The 17,618-nt window shown below is 46.7% G+C and overlaps 1 protein-coding gene across 5 annotated transcripts in view; it reads right to left on the bottom strand.

Annotated features, from left to right (window-relative positions):
* SYNE3 (spectrin repeat containing nuclear envelope family member 3) overlaps positions 1–17,618 on the bottom strand; it is a 199,381-nt gene that overhangs the window by 51,698 nt on the left and 130,065 nt on the right. For 4 of the 5 annotated variants that reach the window (XM_063947611.1, XM_063947615.1, XM_063947612.1 and 1 more), the window contains 6 exons: positions 10,265–10,348; positions 9,132–9,206; positions 7,189–8,394; positions 6,067–6,156; positions 4,742–4,837; positions 2,680–2,757 (listed from right to left, as the gene is read on the bottom strand). In XM_063947611.1, the coding sequence (XP_063803681.1) occupies positions 2,680–2,757; positions 4,742–4,837; positions 6,067–6,156; positions 7,189–8,394; positions 9,132–9,206; positions 10,265–10,348 (1,629 nt within the window). The remainder of the gene's footprint in view (positions 1–2,679; positions 2,758–4,741; positions 4,838–6,066; positions 6,157–7,188; positions 8,395–9,131; positions 9,207–10,264; positions 10,349–17,618) is intronic. The other variant, XM_063947614.1, reaches the window with a different exon arrangement.

Raw genomic sequence — 17,618 nt, 5'->3', positions numbered from 1 at the left:
AACTAGCTGGCACTTTAACCCAACCTGGGTCAAAAGGACTGAGGGCCATGTTTCCTGAAGAGTCTAATGACCGGCCTTTTGGGTCTGGTGGAATTCTGATTAGCAAACCACAACTGCTCAGTTCTTCACCAGGTTCCCATTTATATGTCCCTGGTAGCAAATAACTCTGGGCCCAAAACATACTTGTAAACGCTTGTACCTCTCCCACTTGTTCCGTGGTCTCCCACCTGAGAACATGCAAATAGTGGGATGCTGGCTGAGAACAGTTCCCTTCCTGGTGGTGCATTACATCCCTCGCCTCTGGCACTTCAGGAGTGGGTATTTTATCCATGCATCCCAAACATAAATTTGTCAGTTGCATAAGGACGGGCAGATGCTGGCGCTCTGCCATGGCCTCAGATACAGTGTGGGGCTCTCCTCCCCCCTCCCCGGATTGCATGCCCAAAATCTGCCCAATGGCAGTAACATGTTGGGGCTCCTGCCCTATTGCCAAAGGCAAATTGAACTTTGGCTGCAGGGAAGTAGCAAAATCCGACAATTTGTCTCTTAACTCTTCCCCCTCAAGAGCCACTTACACTGTTTCCTCACATAATTCCCTATGTGGCTGCAGAGAAGCTGACAGGATTGACGGTTCCCTGTCCAGGTCTTCTCCCTCAAAAGCCAATTCTCCCTCCCCAAACACAACACTGTGAATGGCTCAGTAGCCAGGACTGGTTGGTGCTCACCTAAAGGATTCCCTTTGAGGCTCTGTTGCTCGAGTGGTGGTAGGGTGACTATGGCGACTTTTTCCTCAATGTCTCGGTGGCACTCTGCGATGGTTTCTATATCCTCCAAGCCCGCAAATGGCCAGTTGTATAACAGCTCAGGCTGGTCACAGAGTGTTTCACTGCGACATTTCTCCAGGGAGGAGAGAACGGGTTGCAGACCGTGCTTCCTTGCATCCACCTGGTCAAGGTCGGCCTTCTCCAGTGTAACATACTGGGCAGACGTTGTTGGCACTCTCTCACTAAGTCCTTATCTTCCATATCAGCAAAAGGGAAGTTGTATTGCAGTTCCTCCTGGGGTGCCTGGATTGTGGGCACTGCTTTCTTCACTTCCACGCTATCTTCTTTCCGTATAGAACACTGGGCAGCTTCTTTCCTTGGGTATGGGAGAAGCTGTTGCAGATGGTGCCTTTCAGCATCCACCCTGCGACACTGGTCTCGCCATGCTGGGGTATCCAGGGCCCCCCAATCCAGTGCCACTTCATTTGGCTCTGTCCGGGAAGACAATTTACTCTAGACTTGCCCTTCCGTCTCTGTATGTTGTATTATTTGTGTCATTTGGGCCACTGTGGCGATCACTTCCTCCCTGAACTTCACAAACTCTGGCTCCCCCAGCAGATTCCATGTGGCTGCTTCACTTCTGCAGTGCATGAATGCATTCCCCAGATGACACAACTTGTCCTGTATGCTGGATACTCTCTACCTGCTGATTACCCGCTGAGCTTCATTCCAGTACTCCCAAATGTACTGCATCTTGGTAAATATAAATAACATATCCGGCTTCCCAGACTACCGATATACTGATGAACTTCCATCCTCAAGCTCCACTGCCCTGGTTCCATTACTGGTCCCCTCCGCTGGGTCCTGGACCTTATCCTCCTCTTCCTCCTCATTACAAGGGTGCTCCAAGTCCCATTGAGCCAATTTTCCAATTAGGGACCCCTTGGTAACCACTGCATTGATTACAATTTTTCTTGCATGACACAGTTCTTGCAGGACTCCCTTATTGCTGTGTTTGTAGCATTGTGCTGCTGCCTGCATTCTGCTGCAATATCTTGCTTCCTTGCTTGTAACCTGAGTGATCCCTCTGCTTGCCACCAAATGTGAAGATACTGGGTTCCAAATCACTCAGGCACGGTGGTAGATGAAAAATCAACAGTGGTTTATTGAACAGAATGGGTTATAAACAGCTCAGCACACTTCTGTAATCCAATTCTGCACGACAATTCCCACCACAATCTCCTGACAGAACATTACTTCTTAGTCTGGGAGCAGAGAGTCTCTTCCAGCAATACAGAGTCCAAGATAAATCCAATATAATGAATTCCACAGCAGATCCCTGGCAGAACATTACTTCTTAGCCTAGGGACAAAGAATCTCCCTTCAGCTCTCTGGGAAGCTCTACTTATGCCCCCAGAAGCTTCATATTGCAGGGGTGTGTTTGACTTTGTTTTAGGATCTTAAAGCATTGGAATACAATACATATTCTAATCAAGGTGATTACATCAGCCAGAGAGCCACTCTATCTGGTCAGCTCACTTTTGGACAATAGGGAGTAAACAAAAAGGGACAATGGTACCTTATATGACTCACCCCGTGAGTGTCCACTGTGGTGTATGAAAACAATAGGAAACTAGGTCTAACGTAAATACATTATCTAAAGGGCAACAGGTCAGATAACACAATTGCATATATTAACAATATTAAGGTTGATTTAAACACAGTATTGGGTGAGCACCAATGGACATGTTATGGAGAATGAACAAACAGATCAATTGAATGTATATGGATATGGGTATAAAAAGTACATATTTGACACAGGACATGAGGCATAGCTATATTAATTGTCACAGATCTCATTTCCTCACAATAGTGATAAATTACGTACTGTAGCTGATTATATGCTGTGTAATACCTGTCAATATGTCTAGCATTTCCAAACTCCCTGGCTCCACCTGCAGTGATTACGCCTGAATCAGTCGTCCGTGTTATTCTGAAATGAGAGTTACTGCCAGTGATATGAATGTAATATGTACAGGACAGAAACTGCTGGCAACTGATCAATCCTGTCAGTATGACCAGTTTCAATGGGTTGTGGTAGCTGTTAAATTCCGCATTGTGGGGGTAATTCCAAGTTGATCGCAGCAGGAAATTTTTTAGCAGTTGGGCAAAACCATGTGCACTGCAGGGGAGGCAGATATAACATGTGCAGAAAGAGTTAGATTTGGGTGGATTATTTTGTTTCTGTGCAGGGTAAATACTGGCTGCTTTATTTTTACACTGCAATTTAGATTGCAGATTGAACTCACCACACCCAAATCTATCTCTCTCTGCACATGTTATATCTGCCCCCCCTGCAGTGCACATGGTTTTGCACAACTGCTAACAAAGGCCCTCATTCCGAGTTGTTCGCTCGTTATTTTTCTTCGCATCGGTGCGATTAGTCGCAAACTGCGCATGCGCAATGTTCGCAGTGCGCCTGCGCCAAGTAAATTAGCACAAAAGTTTGGTATTTTACTCACGGCTTAGCGAAGAAATTTCTTCGTTTTGGTGATCAGAGGGTGATTGACAGGAAGTGGGTGTTTCTGGGCGGAAACTGGACGTTTTATGGGTGTGTGCGAAAAAACGCAGCCGTTTCTGGGAAAAACGCAAGAGTGGCTGGAGAAACGGGGGAGTGTCTGGGCGAACGCTGGGAGTGTTTGTGACGTCAAACCAGGAACGAAACTGACTGAACTGATCGCAGTGGCAAAGTAAGTCTCGAGCTACTCAGAAACTACTAAGAAATTTCTATTCGCTATTCTGCTAATCTTTCGTTCGCAATTCTGCTAAGCTAAGATTCACTCCCAGTAGGCGGCGGCTTAGCGTGTGCAATGCTGCTAAAAGCAGCTAGTGAGCGAACAACTCGGAATGAGGGCCAAAATTCCTGCTGCGATCAACTTGGAATTACCCCCTGTGTCCCGATACTGACACCAAACAAGGCTGCTCATTATTGCTAATCAGCTGTCTCTCTATCACCCAAAGGAGTTATCACATGTCAGTTTGCCCTATATGACATCAACGGTTCTACGGGCCTAATTCAGACCTGATCGCTGTGCAAATTTGCAGAGGTCTATGATCAGATAGTCACCGCCCATAGAGTGAAAACCCGCCACGTGCAAGTGTGCGAATGCATGTGTGCGTTGTGCGAAAACTTTGCCAGACAGTGGACATCTGCAAATCCATTCGCAATTCACTCACCAGCAAATGATTTTTCCAGTCTGTGCGTAGCCCACACTGCGTAGCCACTTACTCCTACAGTGCGATGAGAACAGGCTGATCGGGGCCGGAGCTGACGTCACATACTCTCCCTGAAAACGCTTGGGAACACCTGCGTTTTTCCTGACACTCCCAGAATACGGCAAGTTACCACCCGTCCTCTTCCTGTCAATCACCTTGTGCATGCCAAGCAATCGAAATTTTCGCACCATTTTGTTGCTGTTTGGGCTCGTATGGGGCATACGCATGCGCAGTCATTCAATAATCGGCCGCCGTGTGATTTCGTGCAACAGCAGTCAGGTCTGAATTAGGCCCTATATCTATTTGCATGACATTATCTTGCAATTGCCAGTAAAATGCATGCCCAGATTTGTATGATTACTAATACCGCTTTTACACCAAGTATAGCGGGTCGCAGCCGGGAGCCCCGACACAGGAGCTACCCGGCTGCGACCCGCGTCAGCCCCCATTTAGACCAGTCACCAACCCGGCATATTGCCGGGTTGGTGATGTTGCCGGTGACGTGAGCGGCGCTTGGAGATCACATGAATTTCAAGCGCCGCCCGCACATAGAGTGTAAACGGGAAGCTACCGTTTACACTGCATAGTTTGCCCCCCCGCAAACTTCCCGAGTTGGAATACCGGGTCACTCGACCCGGACTATTCCAACTCGACCCTTTTACACCAGCCAGCAACACGGGTTATGCACATACATTACTGACCTGGAGATTACATCTATCCTCCCTGATGCTGGACTTTGGATTTCAGACTTCTCTGATTGACCAGGAGAACGTGCTCCATATCCAGAACTTATAATTCTGATAAACACAGGAAAAAACATTGGTTATAACGTACTATAACCGGCCATCATCAAGTGACAGTAACTAGAGTTAGTGAAGCTCGCCAGAACCTGGGCAATACTGTGACTAGTCTGCGTCACCCAATCAGTGTATGACCCATAGTCTGTATGACCCAACTGCAGACAGATTAGAAGGGCTGTCCCCTTTATTCTTCTGTGGAAACTTCTGACAAACCTGTTTATTTTTCCTCTAATCCCAATCATTTCCGTACAGAGGGCCTAATTCCTGATTGTAGGGAACGCAATGCCGTGTCATTAAAACAGTGGACTGTGAAATCCAAGTGCAGCGTCTAAGGACGCAGCCACGGATCACCACTGCAACCACTCGCGAGACTTACAAGCACTGGCCAACCTGCGTAAACTGAAGCACACGTAGGTTGGCGATAGGATCCAGACACCTGGGTCCATGAAGTCTGCGTCTGATGGACCCATCACGCCTTCAAAATGGGGGCAACACCCTGTAATGAAGAATGGTGACGGGTGCGACCCCCACTCCACCGCCCCCCCCCCAAACGATGCATGCATGTAAATCATGCTGCGGCTGATGGGGCTGCACTCCTCTAGTGCGGCTCCATCGCATACGAGCATTCCCGGCATGACTAGACGATCCGTCTGCCTAGTAACGCCGGGAGTGCACAGAGACGCTCCCATTCTAGTGAATGGGGCGCATGTGCATCACGGATGCGTGCCTGTCCCAGACGCGGCGATAGGCGCACCCCAGGCACAGATGGAGCCACGATTAGCGTTGCTCCATCTGTACATCGTAAGACCCGTTTTGTACATATCCAGATCCCCAAACATTGTATCTGTACGTAAACCATCAGGTTAGCCTATAAATATGGGTTAGGCCCAAAGTTCCCTTCCACATGAATAGGGACAGAATATGTTCCTGTAACCGTTATACAATGCTTGGCACAGTTACAGTTTGAGTTTATATCACATTGTCAGCAATAATCACAATTTGCAAAAACTGCAGCTACTGTATACATAAAATATATTATAGAAGCTATGCATCCTTACCTTATATGTTCTATGGTTATACAATAACTATACAATACAATACTTCTATAGTTACACAGTAACAATAAGATGTACAGATGATATTTGACAACATTTTATGTCTTATTTGTAAATGTGAGCTAGATAATCTATATAATATTCCATTTTAATCTATTAAATGTGAATTACCTGACGGCGCTCCCTGCCTGCTGGAATGCCGGCTGTGTACCGGTGTCAGGTCTTCCTGTGTCACTGAGTCTTCCGGGTTCATGGTCAGTGCTGTAAGGTATAACCACACAATATAAATGGAACAGACTATTGCACTTATGACAGGAAGGTATATTTATATTCATAAGGCTACAAGTACATTGTGTTAATATACTGTCCAGAAACATACGTGTAAGAAACCAATTCAAAACTTTTGTTTTATATCACATCAAAGCAAAGACTTCTGTTGTCATAGAGACGGTTTTGCTTTCTTCTCACAGTGGGGCAGATGTATTAACCTGGTGAAGGCATAAGGAAGTGATAAACCAGTGATATGTGCAAGGTGATAATGGCACCAGCCAATCAGATCCTAACTGTTAATTTACATATTGGAGCTGATTGGCTGGTGCCTTTATCACCTTGCACATATCACTGGTTTATCACTTCCTTATGCCTTCTCCAGGTTAATACATCTGCCCCAGGGTTACTACACCAATGTCAGGAAGCCATTACCACATGGAGTAAATCTACTAAGTGTAAATTTACCCCATGGTGGATCCCACTCAAAATTAGACTAAAGGTGCATACACACTGGGCGTTGTTTTTGCCCAGCCTGTATGCGCAGCAATGATCGTGGACATCGCTGGCAGGAAAATATCTCAGTGCATACACACTGTGCTAGTTTCCCTGTGCCCAGCGATGTTCACGGGGGGGGAAGCACTTTTCACAGTAGGAGACTGTGGAAAGTGCTTCACTCGGCCGTTCAAGCAGCCCGCAGACGGCTGTGGCCAGCGATGATGCGGGAGCATAGAGGTACAATAAGCTTCCTACACGGTGGCTACTGTACATGCATCTCACCCACGCTCGCTGTCTAGATTTCTGTCTTCTAATTTCTATTTTTGCTCTAACAACTGAGCTAAACCCATGCAGTACAGCAGTTGTCACAATAAGCATATACACATTATTCTAACTCCGATAAACAGATGGTAGTATTGAGAATTATTTTCCCCAGCCTCTGCACCTGTATGTCTATGCCAAGTGATATATCTATCCAGCACGTTTTCCCTCATTCATCCTCTCTGATCATTACAGGTTATTGTTTACCTGGACAAGTCTTCACTTTGTAATCCTTGGTTTCCTGGCATACCCTTCTGGCCGATGACACCTAGTACAAATCCTTGGTTTTCTGGAACACCCTTCTGGCCGATGGCACCTTGTATACGTCCTTGGTTTCCTGGTACACCCTTTTGGCCGCTGGGATCTTGTATAAGTCCTTGGTTTTCTGGCCCTCCTATGTGACCGCTGTCATATTGTATACGTCCTTGGTTTCCTGGCACACCCTTCTGGCCATTGGCACCTTGTATAAGTCCTTGGTTTCCTGGCCCACCTATGTGACCACTGTCACCTTGTATAAGTAATTGGTATCCTTGCACACCATTATGGCCACTGGCACCTTGTATAAGTACACGGTTTCCTTCCCCACCTATGTGACCTCTGTCACCTTCTATAAGTCCTTGGTTTCCCGGCACACCCTTCTGGGCACTGGCACCTTGCATAAGTCCTTGGTTTCCCGGCACACCATTCTGGCCGCTGGCACCTTGCATAAGTCCTTGGTTTCCTGGCACACCCTTGTGGCCGATGGCACCTTGTATAAGTCCTTGGTTTCCTGGCATACTTATGTGACCGCTGTCACTTTGTATAAGTCCTCGGTTTCCTGACACACCCTTCTGGCCAATGGCACCTTGTATAAGTCCTTGGATTCCTGGCCCACCTATGTGATCGTTGTCACCTTCTATAAGTCCTTGGTACCCCGGTACACCATTATGGCCGCTGGCGCCTTGTATAAGTCCCATTCCTGGAACACCCTTCTGGCCGCTGTCACCTTGTATAAGTCCTCGGTTTCCTGGCACACCCTTCTGGCTGCTGGCACCTTGTATAAGTCCTTGGTTTCCTGGCACACCCTTCTGGCCGCTGTCACCTTGTAGAAGTCCTTGGTTTCCTGGCACACCCTTCTGGCCGCTGTCACCTTGTAGAAGTCCTTGGTTTCCTGGCACACCCTTCTGGCCGCTGTCACCTTGTATAAGTCGTCGGTTTCCTGGAACACCCTTCTGGCCACTGGCACCTTGTATAAGTCCTTGGTTTCCTGGCACATCCTTCTGGCCGCTGTCACCTTGCATAAGTCCTTGTTTTTCTGGCACTCCATTATGGCCGCTGGCACCTTGTATAAGTCCTTGGGCTCCTGGTGCTCCAATATGACCATTGTCATCTTGCACACTAATTCCAGTTACGTGTCCATCATGGTTGACACTGCTTAACACAGAGAATGACAGTAAATAAACCAAATTAGGATTTTAATAAATGTCAATGTTCGTGTAGTCAGGATTATTGAGGTTATGAACAAAACTAATGCGTCATACTTAATAAATGTGGGGACTGACTTGCAGTCTCCTAGGTAATGAGGATTTGCTCACTGCAAATGGGTTAACATGAATAGACATATCACTGCAAGTTTCAGGGCTATAAATGAGCTTTTTCTGATGGTGGTGGCTTCTGTACTAGGATATGGTGATGCCTGCAATCACCTGACCAATTATGTCATGCAAGCTCTAATGATCTCAATAAGATTGACAAGGGAGCTCTGGGTGGAGATAAAGAGATTATAGGGAAAATAAATATGACAAGAGAAACTGTACAGAATGGTGAACCTTATAAGAAAGTCCTATAATATTATTGAGGTTATGAACAAAACTAATGCTTTATACTTAATATATGTGGGGACTGACTTGCAGTCTCCTAGGTAATGAGGATTTGCTCACTGCAAATGGGTTAACAAGAACAGACATATCACTGCCAGGTTCAGTGATACAAATGAGCTTTTTCTGAAGCCTCGTGACCTGCAAATTGTGGGATTGTGTTTGTTAACTAGGGATGAAATACTCCATCATCCTTTATATTTTAACAAAGCTTTTAAGCATATTAACAAAGAAAGGCAATTTGCAAAGGGCTGTAAGTATCCTGATTTAGACTGTGCCATAAGTTATACGGACCTGGTGTCCATCTTGTTGGAGTCTGCGCTCTTGCCATACTTTGAGGAGCTGTGTGGATCCATATCTGGAAAGAGACTGTAAAAACAAAGCAATATTGAATACAAAAGAGAAGACTCTGGTCACACTACTCCCTTCTCTGGATTTTCATAGTTTCAGGGTTGAGTTTCCAATAAAAATACATCTGGACATTGCATATATAAGTTCATATCTTATAGATTTTTAGATGGACATGTTATATAGGTGTCAGACTGAAAGCTCTGCATAATCTTGGACACTCGCTATCTTATGTGACTTCTTGTCCCCAGTCTCTGGTGGTGGTATCAGTACTAGGTTAAAGATCAACACTAGGTCATGATGTGTCAGCTTCAACAGTAGGTTATATTGGTGGCTTCAGCACTAGGTTCAGGTAGCGATATCAGTACTAGGTTATGGTGGCAGCATCAGCATTAGTTTATGGTCATGGCATCAGCACTTGGTTATAGAGGTGGCTGCGGCACTAAATTATGGTGGTGATGGCATCAGCACTAAATAAAGATGGTAACTTCAGCACTAGGGTATGGTGGTGGCTTCAGCACTAGGATAAGGTGGTGGCTTCAGCACTACTATATGGTGGTAGCTTCAGCACTAGTATATGGTGGTGGCTTCAGCACTAGAATACGGTGGTGGCTTCAGCACTAGGATATGGTGGTGACTTCAGCACTAGCATATGGTCGTGGCTTCAGCACTAGGATATGGTGGTGGCTTCAGCACTAGCATATGGTCGTGGCTTCAGCACTAGGATATGGTGGTGATTTCAGCACTAGCATATGGTGGTGGCTTCTGTACTAAGATATGGTGATGCCTGCAATCACCTGACCAATTATGTCATGCAAGCTCTAATGATCTCAATAAGATTGACAAGGGAGCTCTGGGTGGAGATAGATTATAGGGAAAATAAATACGACAAGAAAAACTGTACAGAATGGTGAACCTTATAAGAAAGTCCTATAATATGGAAATTTTATACATTCATGCCTTAATATTCACAATACTCATATACACAGGTTAGAAAACAGCAATGTTACAGTCCCAGTTATGTCAATAAATAGACAAATGTCTGATAATAAAAAGCAAATCTTGTAAATAAAACCCACCCAGATGTCTGATTTACGGGGACAGCAGTCGGCCTTCTCCCCGGTTTGGGACTTCTTATCTGTTGCTCTCTCTCTTTCAGGGTCCTGTGAAATGTATTAGGTACATTATGACGCAGGTAACATAAAAATACATAAATAAATCCCACAAACCCTAATTACAACACTTAATGATTTACCAAATAACACAGATATGCTATAACTCACTGTAACCTATCATATACTGTGTTTGCTTTCAACAGCATAGATCAAGCTAGACTTTTAAGTCCGGACAAATGGCCCATACCCCGAATGGCTGGATCTAACCATAGAGACACCATTGGTAACTAAATCTGCAAGCATGCCAATTGCTTTGCCATCATCTGAGATCAATCACCTAACTCAGCCAGGTGGATTAAGTTAATACTACTATAATACTTCTGCAATGTTATCTGCTGCATATCCAGCTCCTATTTACTGCTCTTTGGGCCTAATTCATGTTTGTAAGCAATGACGATGTTCATGCAACTGAGCGATTATTGGTAAACTGTGCATGCTCCGGAGCTGTACGGCATACGCACCAAGGTACCTTTGCGATGCCACTTGCAGTGAGGATTTAAACGCAGAGTGACTGACAGGAAGGGACAACTTTGGGGAGGAAATGGGGAGTGGTGGCAAAATCGCAGACATGACAAGGGCAGTTTTGGGGCATGTATCTGTCTTTAGCTGCGATCATGTATGCAGAGAAACATGCCGTCAGCGTCAATGTTCCTCGTTACTGTGTCGGTGCTGCATATGTGTACGCAGTTGTTGAGGACTTTGCGATGGCTCCGTTGGGCGTCTATATTCTTTAATGGACGGCTGCTTCACTTGCGATCATTAGCCAGTCTATAAGCTGAAAATTCTCAGCTGCCTAGGCACGTATGTACAAACATGAATTAGGCCCTATGTGCGTTACCCCACCTTGTCTTCATCAAGTTTACTTTAGGCACTGCTGCAACAGCAGAAATGGGAAAATGCCTCTACTGCCCCCGCAGGTCCCACTTCACTGGAATTCCACTAGGATATACGGACTTATGGTAGCATACAAGCAGTAGCGGACTTTTGCCTGGGGCGCCGCCTTCCGGAGGGCGCCGCACCATGGCAAGATACGCTACTGTGCCCCCCGCTGTGAAGGGAACTAGACGCTACGCGTCTAGTTTCCCTTCGTGGAGAGGACCTTTGCTGTGCGGTGTGAGATGACGTCATCGCGCACCGCACAGCATTGTGGGACTGACAGACGCTAGGGGGTCATATTTGACCTCTAGTGTCTGTGTATGCTGTGCTATGGGAGAGACGTCATGACGTCTCTCCCATAGATCCGAGGAGAGGAGCGGCGCCGGTGGAGGTCTGCAGCGGTCAGGAGCGGGGATTGTAAGTATTATTTTTTTTTAGGTGTGCAAGCGGCGCTACGCTACAGGGGGCACAACTCTACAGGGGGCGTAACTGACCACGCCCACTGTATGAAGCCACGCCCCTATTCTCAGCCCGGGGCGCCAAAAATAGGATTTTGGTACTTACCAGGTAAATCCTTTTCTTTGAATCCATAGGGGGCACTGGAGTACTCTTGGGATATGGACGGCTTAGCAGAAACAAAGGCACTGAATATTTAAATTTAGAACTCTCCACCCCTCCATATCCCCGAGTACCTCAGTGTAGTATCTCAGTGTTTTTTACTGAGCCGAACAGGAACTATAGAGAGGTTGACAATGGAGAATTCCTATAACATAACGGACAACAACAAAGTTGACACATACCGTTACTGACAACGAAACAGTTGACACCATAACCGATAGAACCTTATAATTGAACCAGTCGGTGAAAATGTGTTATCATAAGATCCCCTGAGCTTAATACAACCCAGGTAAAACTGCTCTGGGTGGGCGTCCAGTGCCCCCTATGGATTCAAAGAAAAGGATTTACCTGGTAAGTACCAAAATCCTATTTTCTTTTTCATCCACTAGGGGTCACTGGAGTACTCTTGGGACGTACCAAAGCTTCCCCCGTGGGCGGGAGAGCTGTTTGACACCTGTAACACTAGGCGGCCAAAGCTAGATGCTGATGCCGCAAACGTATCAAACTTGTAAAAGCGCACAAACGTGTGCACTGAAGACCATGTAGCCGCACGGTCAAGCTGTGTCGTAGAAGCTCCACGACCAGCTGGCCATGACGTTCCCACAGAACCTGTGGGATGAGCTATTACTGATGTAGGCGACTGTAACTTAGCCTTAAGGTAAGCCTGACGTATAGTCAGTTTTATCCATCTGGATAAGGTCTGCTGAGAAGCTGGCCAACCCCACTTGGCAGCATCATAGAGAACAAACAACGTATCCGTATTACGAACTGTAGACGTTCGGGACATATAAACGCGTAATGCGCGTACCACATTCAGAATTCTAGAATGTACTGTCAACACAGGAACCACTATTGGTTGATTGATGTGAAAAGATGACACTAGCTTTGGTAAGAAATCGGAAATCGTCCGAAGTTACGCTCTGTCATCAGGAAACACCAAATACGGTGGCTTGCAAGACAAGGCACCCAAATTTGAAAAACGCCTTGCCGAAGCTAAGGCTAGAAGAAAAAACGTTTTCCAAGTCAGAAACTTAATATCCACTTGCTGTAAGGGATCAAAATATGAAGACTGTAAGAAATCTGAACCCAAATTCAAGTCCCATGGCGCTGTAGGTGGGATAAATGGAGGCTGTACTCTGAGGACACCCTGCAGAAAAATGTGTACCGACGGCAATAGAGCCAATCGTCTTTGAAAATAAATTGACAACACAGATACCTGCACCTTCAGTGTAGATAAACGCAGTCCTCCATCCAACCCCGTCTGTAAAAATAACAGAATACGGGTAACTTGAAAAATGATGTCGGAAACTTCCGAGCTTCACACCAACCTATATAGGCACGCCAAATTCTGTAATAATGAGCTGCCGTAACCGGCTTCCTAGCTCGTAACATGGTTGGTATAACCGATACTGTAATGCCCTCTCTTTCTTCTGAAGAGGGCGGTCTCAACAACAACCTCGTTAACCGCAGCCGCGCTAAATAGGGGTAAAAGAACGGCCCCTGTTGTAACGGGTTGGACGTAGTATGAGCGGCCAAGGATCGTCTGCGAGTAGTCCTCGGAGATTCGAGAACCAAACTCTCCGAGACCCATGAGATATCACTAGTATGACTGTGACGGACTCTCTTATGATCCGTTTTAGCAACGGAGAGAACAGCGGAAAACGGTGGAAACAGATACACGAGGCTGTACGGCCACGCGATTGTGAGAGCATCCACCACCACTGCCCTTGGGAACTGTCGTTCTGGACACATACTGGGCGTTTGTAATTGTGGCGAGATGCCATCATGTCCACCTGAGGGTATCCCCACCTGTGGACCAACCTGTGAAACACCTCTGGATTTAATGCCCAGTCTCCTGGATGAAAATCCCGACGGCTGAGATCATCTGTCTAACAGATGTCCACTCCTGGAATGAACCCAGCCTACAATATCACCTTGTGGTATTCTGGGCAATTGAGGATTCGAACTACTTCCCGCATTGCCATGCGGCTTCTCGTTCCTCCCTGGTTGTTGTGTATGCGACTGCCGTCGCGTTGTGTGACTGGCCTTGGACAGTCTGAGAGCGAAGCATGTAGTGCATAGTAAATTGCATGGAGTTCCAGGACCTTTATAGACAGCAATCTGTCGTGATCCGTTTAGAAACCCTGTCGCTGACCATTTTAAACTACAACTCCCCAACCTCTGAGACTCTCGCCCAGAGTAGAGACACCCTCGCCCCCCTGTGGGATACGCGAGTGAAAACCTCCGAACTGAAGCGCTTCGAAAGCCCATCATTGTTCCTAATAGGCGAATACACCAATGTACCGATAGTGTGCGTGGCTTGAGCACTAATTGTACCAGATGGCTTATAATCTGTTCTTTCTGGTGTAGTAGGTAAATTCTTTGATTTACCGTATCTGGAATCATACCTAGGAATTGAAGTCGTTGAGACGGAATTAGATGCGATTGTTTTTGAACTTGACACTGCAACCGTGGTGTACGTTAGCAGCGCAAGTCGGAGGAGCATCTGTTGAGACGGAGCTCTTATGAGCAGATCGTCTAAGTATGGAACGATTGTCACTGCCAGGGATCTGAGATGAGCTATCATCACAAACATCACTTTGGTGAATACCCGAGGCGCTGACAAGAGGCCAAACGGTAGAACCTGAAACGGTTAATGGTTGTGGCGTATTGCAAAACGCAAGAACCTGTGATGAGGTGACCAAACCGGAATGTGTAAGTACGCATCCTGGAGAACAAGCGCAATCATGCAATCTTGTGGCTCCAAATATGCAAATACTAACCGCAGAAATTCCATCTTCAATCTGTAGTAAGTGACTTGCTGATTGAGACTGCGACGGAGCCCTCCGGCTTCGGTACCACAGACGGGAATAATAACCCTGACTTTGTTGGTGTACCAGGCCTGGAAATAAAAACTGCTGAAACCAGCAGAGACTGAATGGCAACCTGCCAAAACGCCTTATTTCGTCCGACAGAGGCAGTCCTGTCTTTTAACCCTAAATAGCGGATACATCCATGAGTGGATGGCTGGAAACCCGGCAAATGTAACGTGTAAAGGCGCACTCCCACAATTGGAAATTCGAGATGGGCTGAGAGCCCGTCAAGCCACTTGTTGTGACTTTAGCGCCCTGGCGTTACAAGGCGTGACTGTTTTTGTACCACAGCCTTGAAAAGACTGAAGTCTAAAGGCTTTAAACGCCGGACCAGAGTATTTCCGGCTTGATACCGGAGGAGGCCATTTTGTCAAATTTAGGACCAAACAACTTCTGGCCTTGTCGTGCTGAAACTAGCGACGATGAAAAACGAGAAGCAAGGTATCAGGCGGCAGCAGACGCTGTACCGAGATACTCAGCAGCTTCTCATTAACGATAAGTATAACGTGATCGTCATTGTTTCCATACACAGAGCGCCCTAGTGACCCAAATGTATCTTGGGTCTTTATAAGGTTTGACACAGACGAATTCACCAATGGCGGATTCTCCAATTTAGATGTCACTGTGTGGAAACGGGTAAATAGCCTTAAATCTTAGTAAGATATCCTAAATAAGAAGCCCATTGAAGATCTGTCGTTTAGTAAATACAACGGATTAGATGTTAGAGGCTCCTTATTCTCTGTAAATTTAGAAGTTAGAGCCTCCTTATTCTCTGTAAATTTCAGAGACTGACTCACTGGTCATTAGCAATGTATGGTTATCAAAACCCGCACTATCTGACTGTCTAATGTGCCCTCCTCACTTGTATTTAGCGCTGTGAGGTTTGACATAGAATTGTCAGGACTGCAACATAGAAGAAATGTTTAAATTATAAGACCAGTTAAATTAACACCCTGGTATCCAAAGTGAAATTGGACTGAGACTCCTCCGTTAAAGCTGGCGGAGTAACTTCCGAGACTCCGATCTTACCGCTCCTGTCGAGCGGAGTCAATTTGAATTGCCAATGCTTAACATAGGATCTGGGAATGAACCGGCTTCCGGAGTGGAAACCTACAAAACATACTGAACATGTGGTAGATTTATGTCCAGACTTTTGTTTAAATGTATTTTTAGTCTGTGCTGGAGCCTTACTCCTTATGCCGACAGACAACACAATAGGCAAAGGACAGACACTTGCACGACTCAGTAAAATTATTACTTAAGGTGTGTAATATATATCTATCTATTTATGGCCGAAATGCAGTTCACATGGCCAGCCTATGTGAAACCTGAACCAAACTTCCCACTAACACCCCTGCGCCTCCGGTGGAGTAGTGATGTAGGGCAGGAATGTTCTGGAATTACAAACTGGAAGAAACAGGTAGCATGGTTAAAATGGCCCCCATGCCATGCTTACACTGATAATCACAGTTACAATTGCTACAGTGTTAATATAGGCTGAATAGCCTATTATACAGTGAAAATCACAAGCAGGTTACAATACATGCTGTAGTGTTAATATAAGCTCAATAGCCTATTATACAGTGATAATCACAGGCAGACCACAATACATGCTGTAGTGTTAATATAGGCTCAATAGTCTATTACACAGTGAAAATCACAGGCAGTCTACAATACATGGATCCAGTATTAATATAGGCTCACTAGCCTATCATACATTAACTCTGCCTGCTGTTTATATAGGTATGGCAGCCCTTTACCTTCCCTTGCCGCTGTAATCAGCCAGATTCCCCCCCCCTCCCCCTGTACTCCCTGTAGCGCTGTGTCTCAGCGGGGAGCGCCGGGAAGTTGCAGGGAGGCGAGGGACACTTCTTGCCGAGCAGCGGAGGTCGGCTGGCCGGAGCGGCGCGTAGCGGCTTCCGGCGTCGCTAGCCGAGCTGCGGCGGTTCTCCCCCTCTCAGCGCTGGCACCAAGACAGCACTGACGGAGCGTCTGGGCGGGCGGACGGTGCTGGGGCGGCCGGACGGAGCGGCTGGGGCGGCCGGACGGAGCGGCTGGGCGGGCGGCTGTATGAGCGGCGGGAGCGGCGGCATTACAACCGTGACCCCACACAGCGGGGCGGCAGCCTGCGCTGACCGCCCCGTTTCCCCAGCATACCTTGTTGTAGGGAGGCCTGTGACGGGCTTCTAAGCTCCGAGCTCTTCCGGTCATGGCTGCGACGGGGCTTCTATTTGTAAGCTCCGTCCAGCCCTTCAGGTCATGGCTGCGACGGGGCTTCTATCTGTAAGGCCCGTCCAGCTGTTGCAGGAGACAGTGGGCTGCCTGTGGCTGTGAGGGTGCTCTTTGTGAGGACCGACATGCCATGCGCTGTCCGTGCAGCGGCACTATCCCGGACCCATGTTTTTCCAGAAACTGGGAAGGGATGTGCTAAGTGAAAAAAAATAAGAATTTACTTACCGATAATTCTATTTCTCGTAGTCCGTAGTGGATGCTGGGGACTCCGTCAGGACCATGGGGAATAGCGGCTCCGCAGGAGACAGGGCACAAAAATAAAGCTTTAGGATTAGGTGGTGTGTACTGGCTCCTCCCCCTATGACCCTCCTCCAAGCCTCAGTTAGGATACTGTGCCCGGACGAGCGTACACAATAAGGAAGGATATTGAATCCCGGGTAAGACTCATACCAGCCACACCAATCACACCGTATAACTTGTGATCTGAACCCAGTTAACAGTATGACAAACGTAGGAGCCTCTGAACAGACGGCTTACAACAATAACAACCCGAATTTGTTTGTAACAATAACTATGTACAAGTATTGCAGACAATCCGCACTTGGGATGGGCGCCCAGCATCCACTACGGACTACGAGAAATAGAATTATCGGTAAGTA

Source organism: Pseudophryne corroboree, chromosome 12, assembly GCF_028390025.1.
Source record: "Pseudophryne corroboree isolate aPseCor3 chromosome 12, aPseCor3.hap2, whole genome shotgun sequence".
In the NCBI taxonomy this organism is placed as follows: domain Eukaryota; kingdom Metazoa; phylum Chordata; class Amphibia; order Anura; family Myobatrachidae; genus Pseudophryne; species Pseudophryne corroboree.
This window is presented reverse-complemented; position numbering and strand designations above follow the sequence as displayed.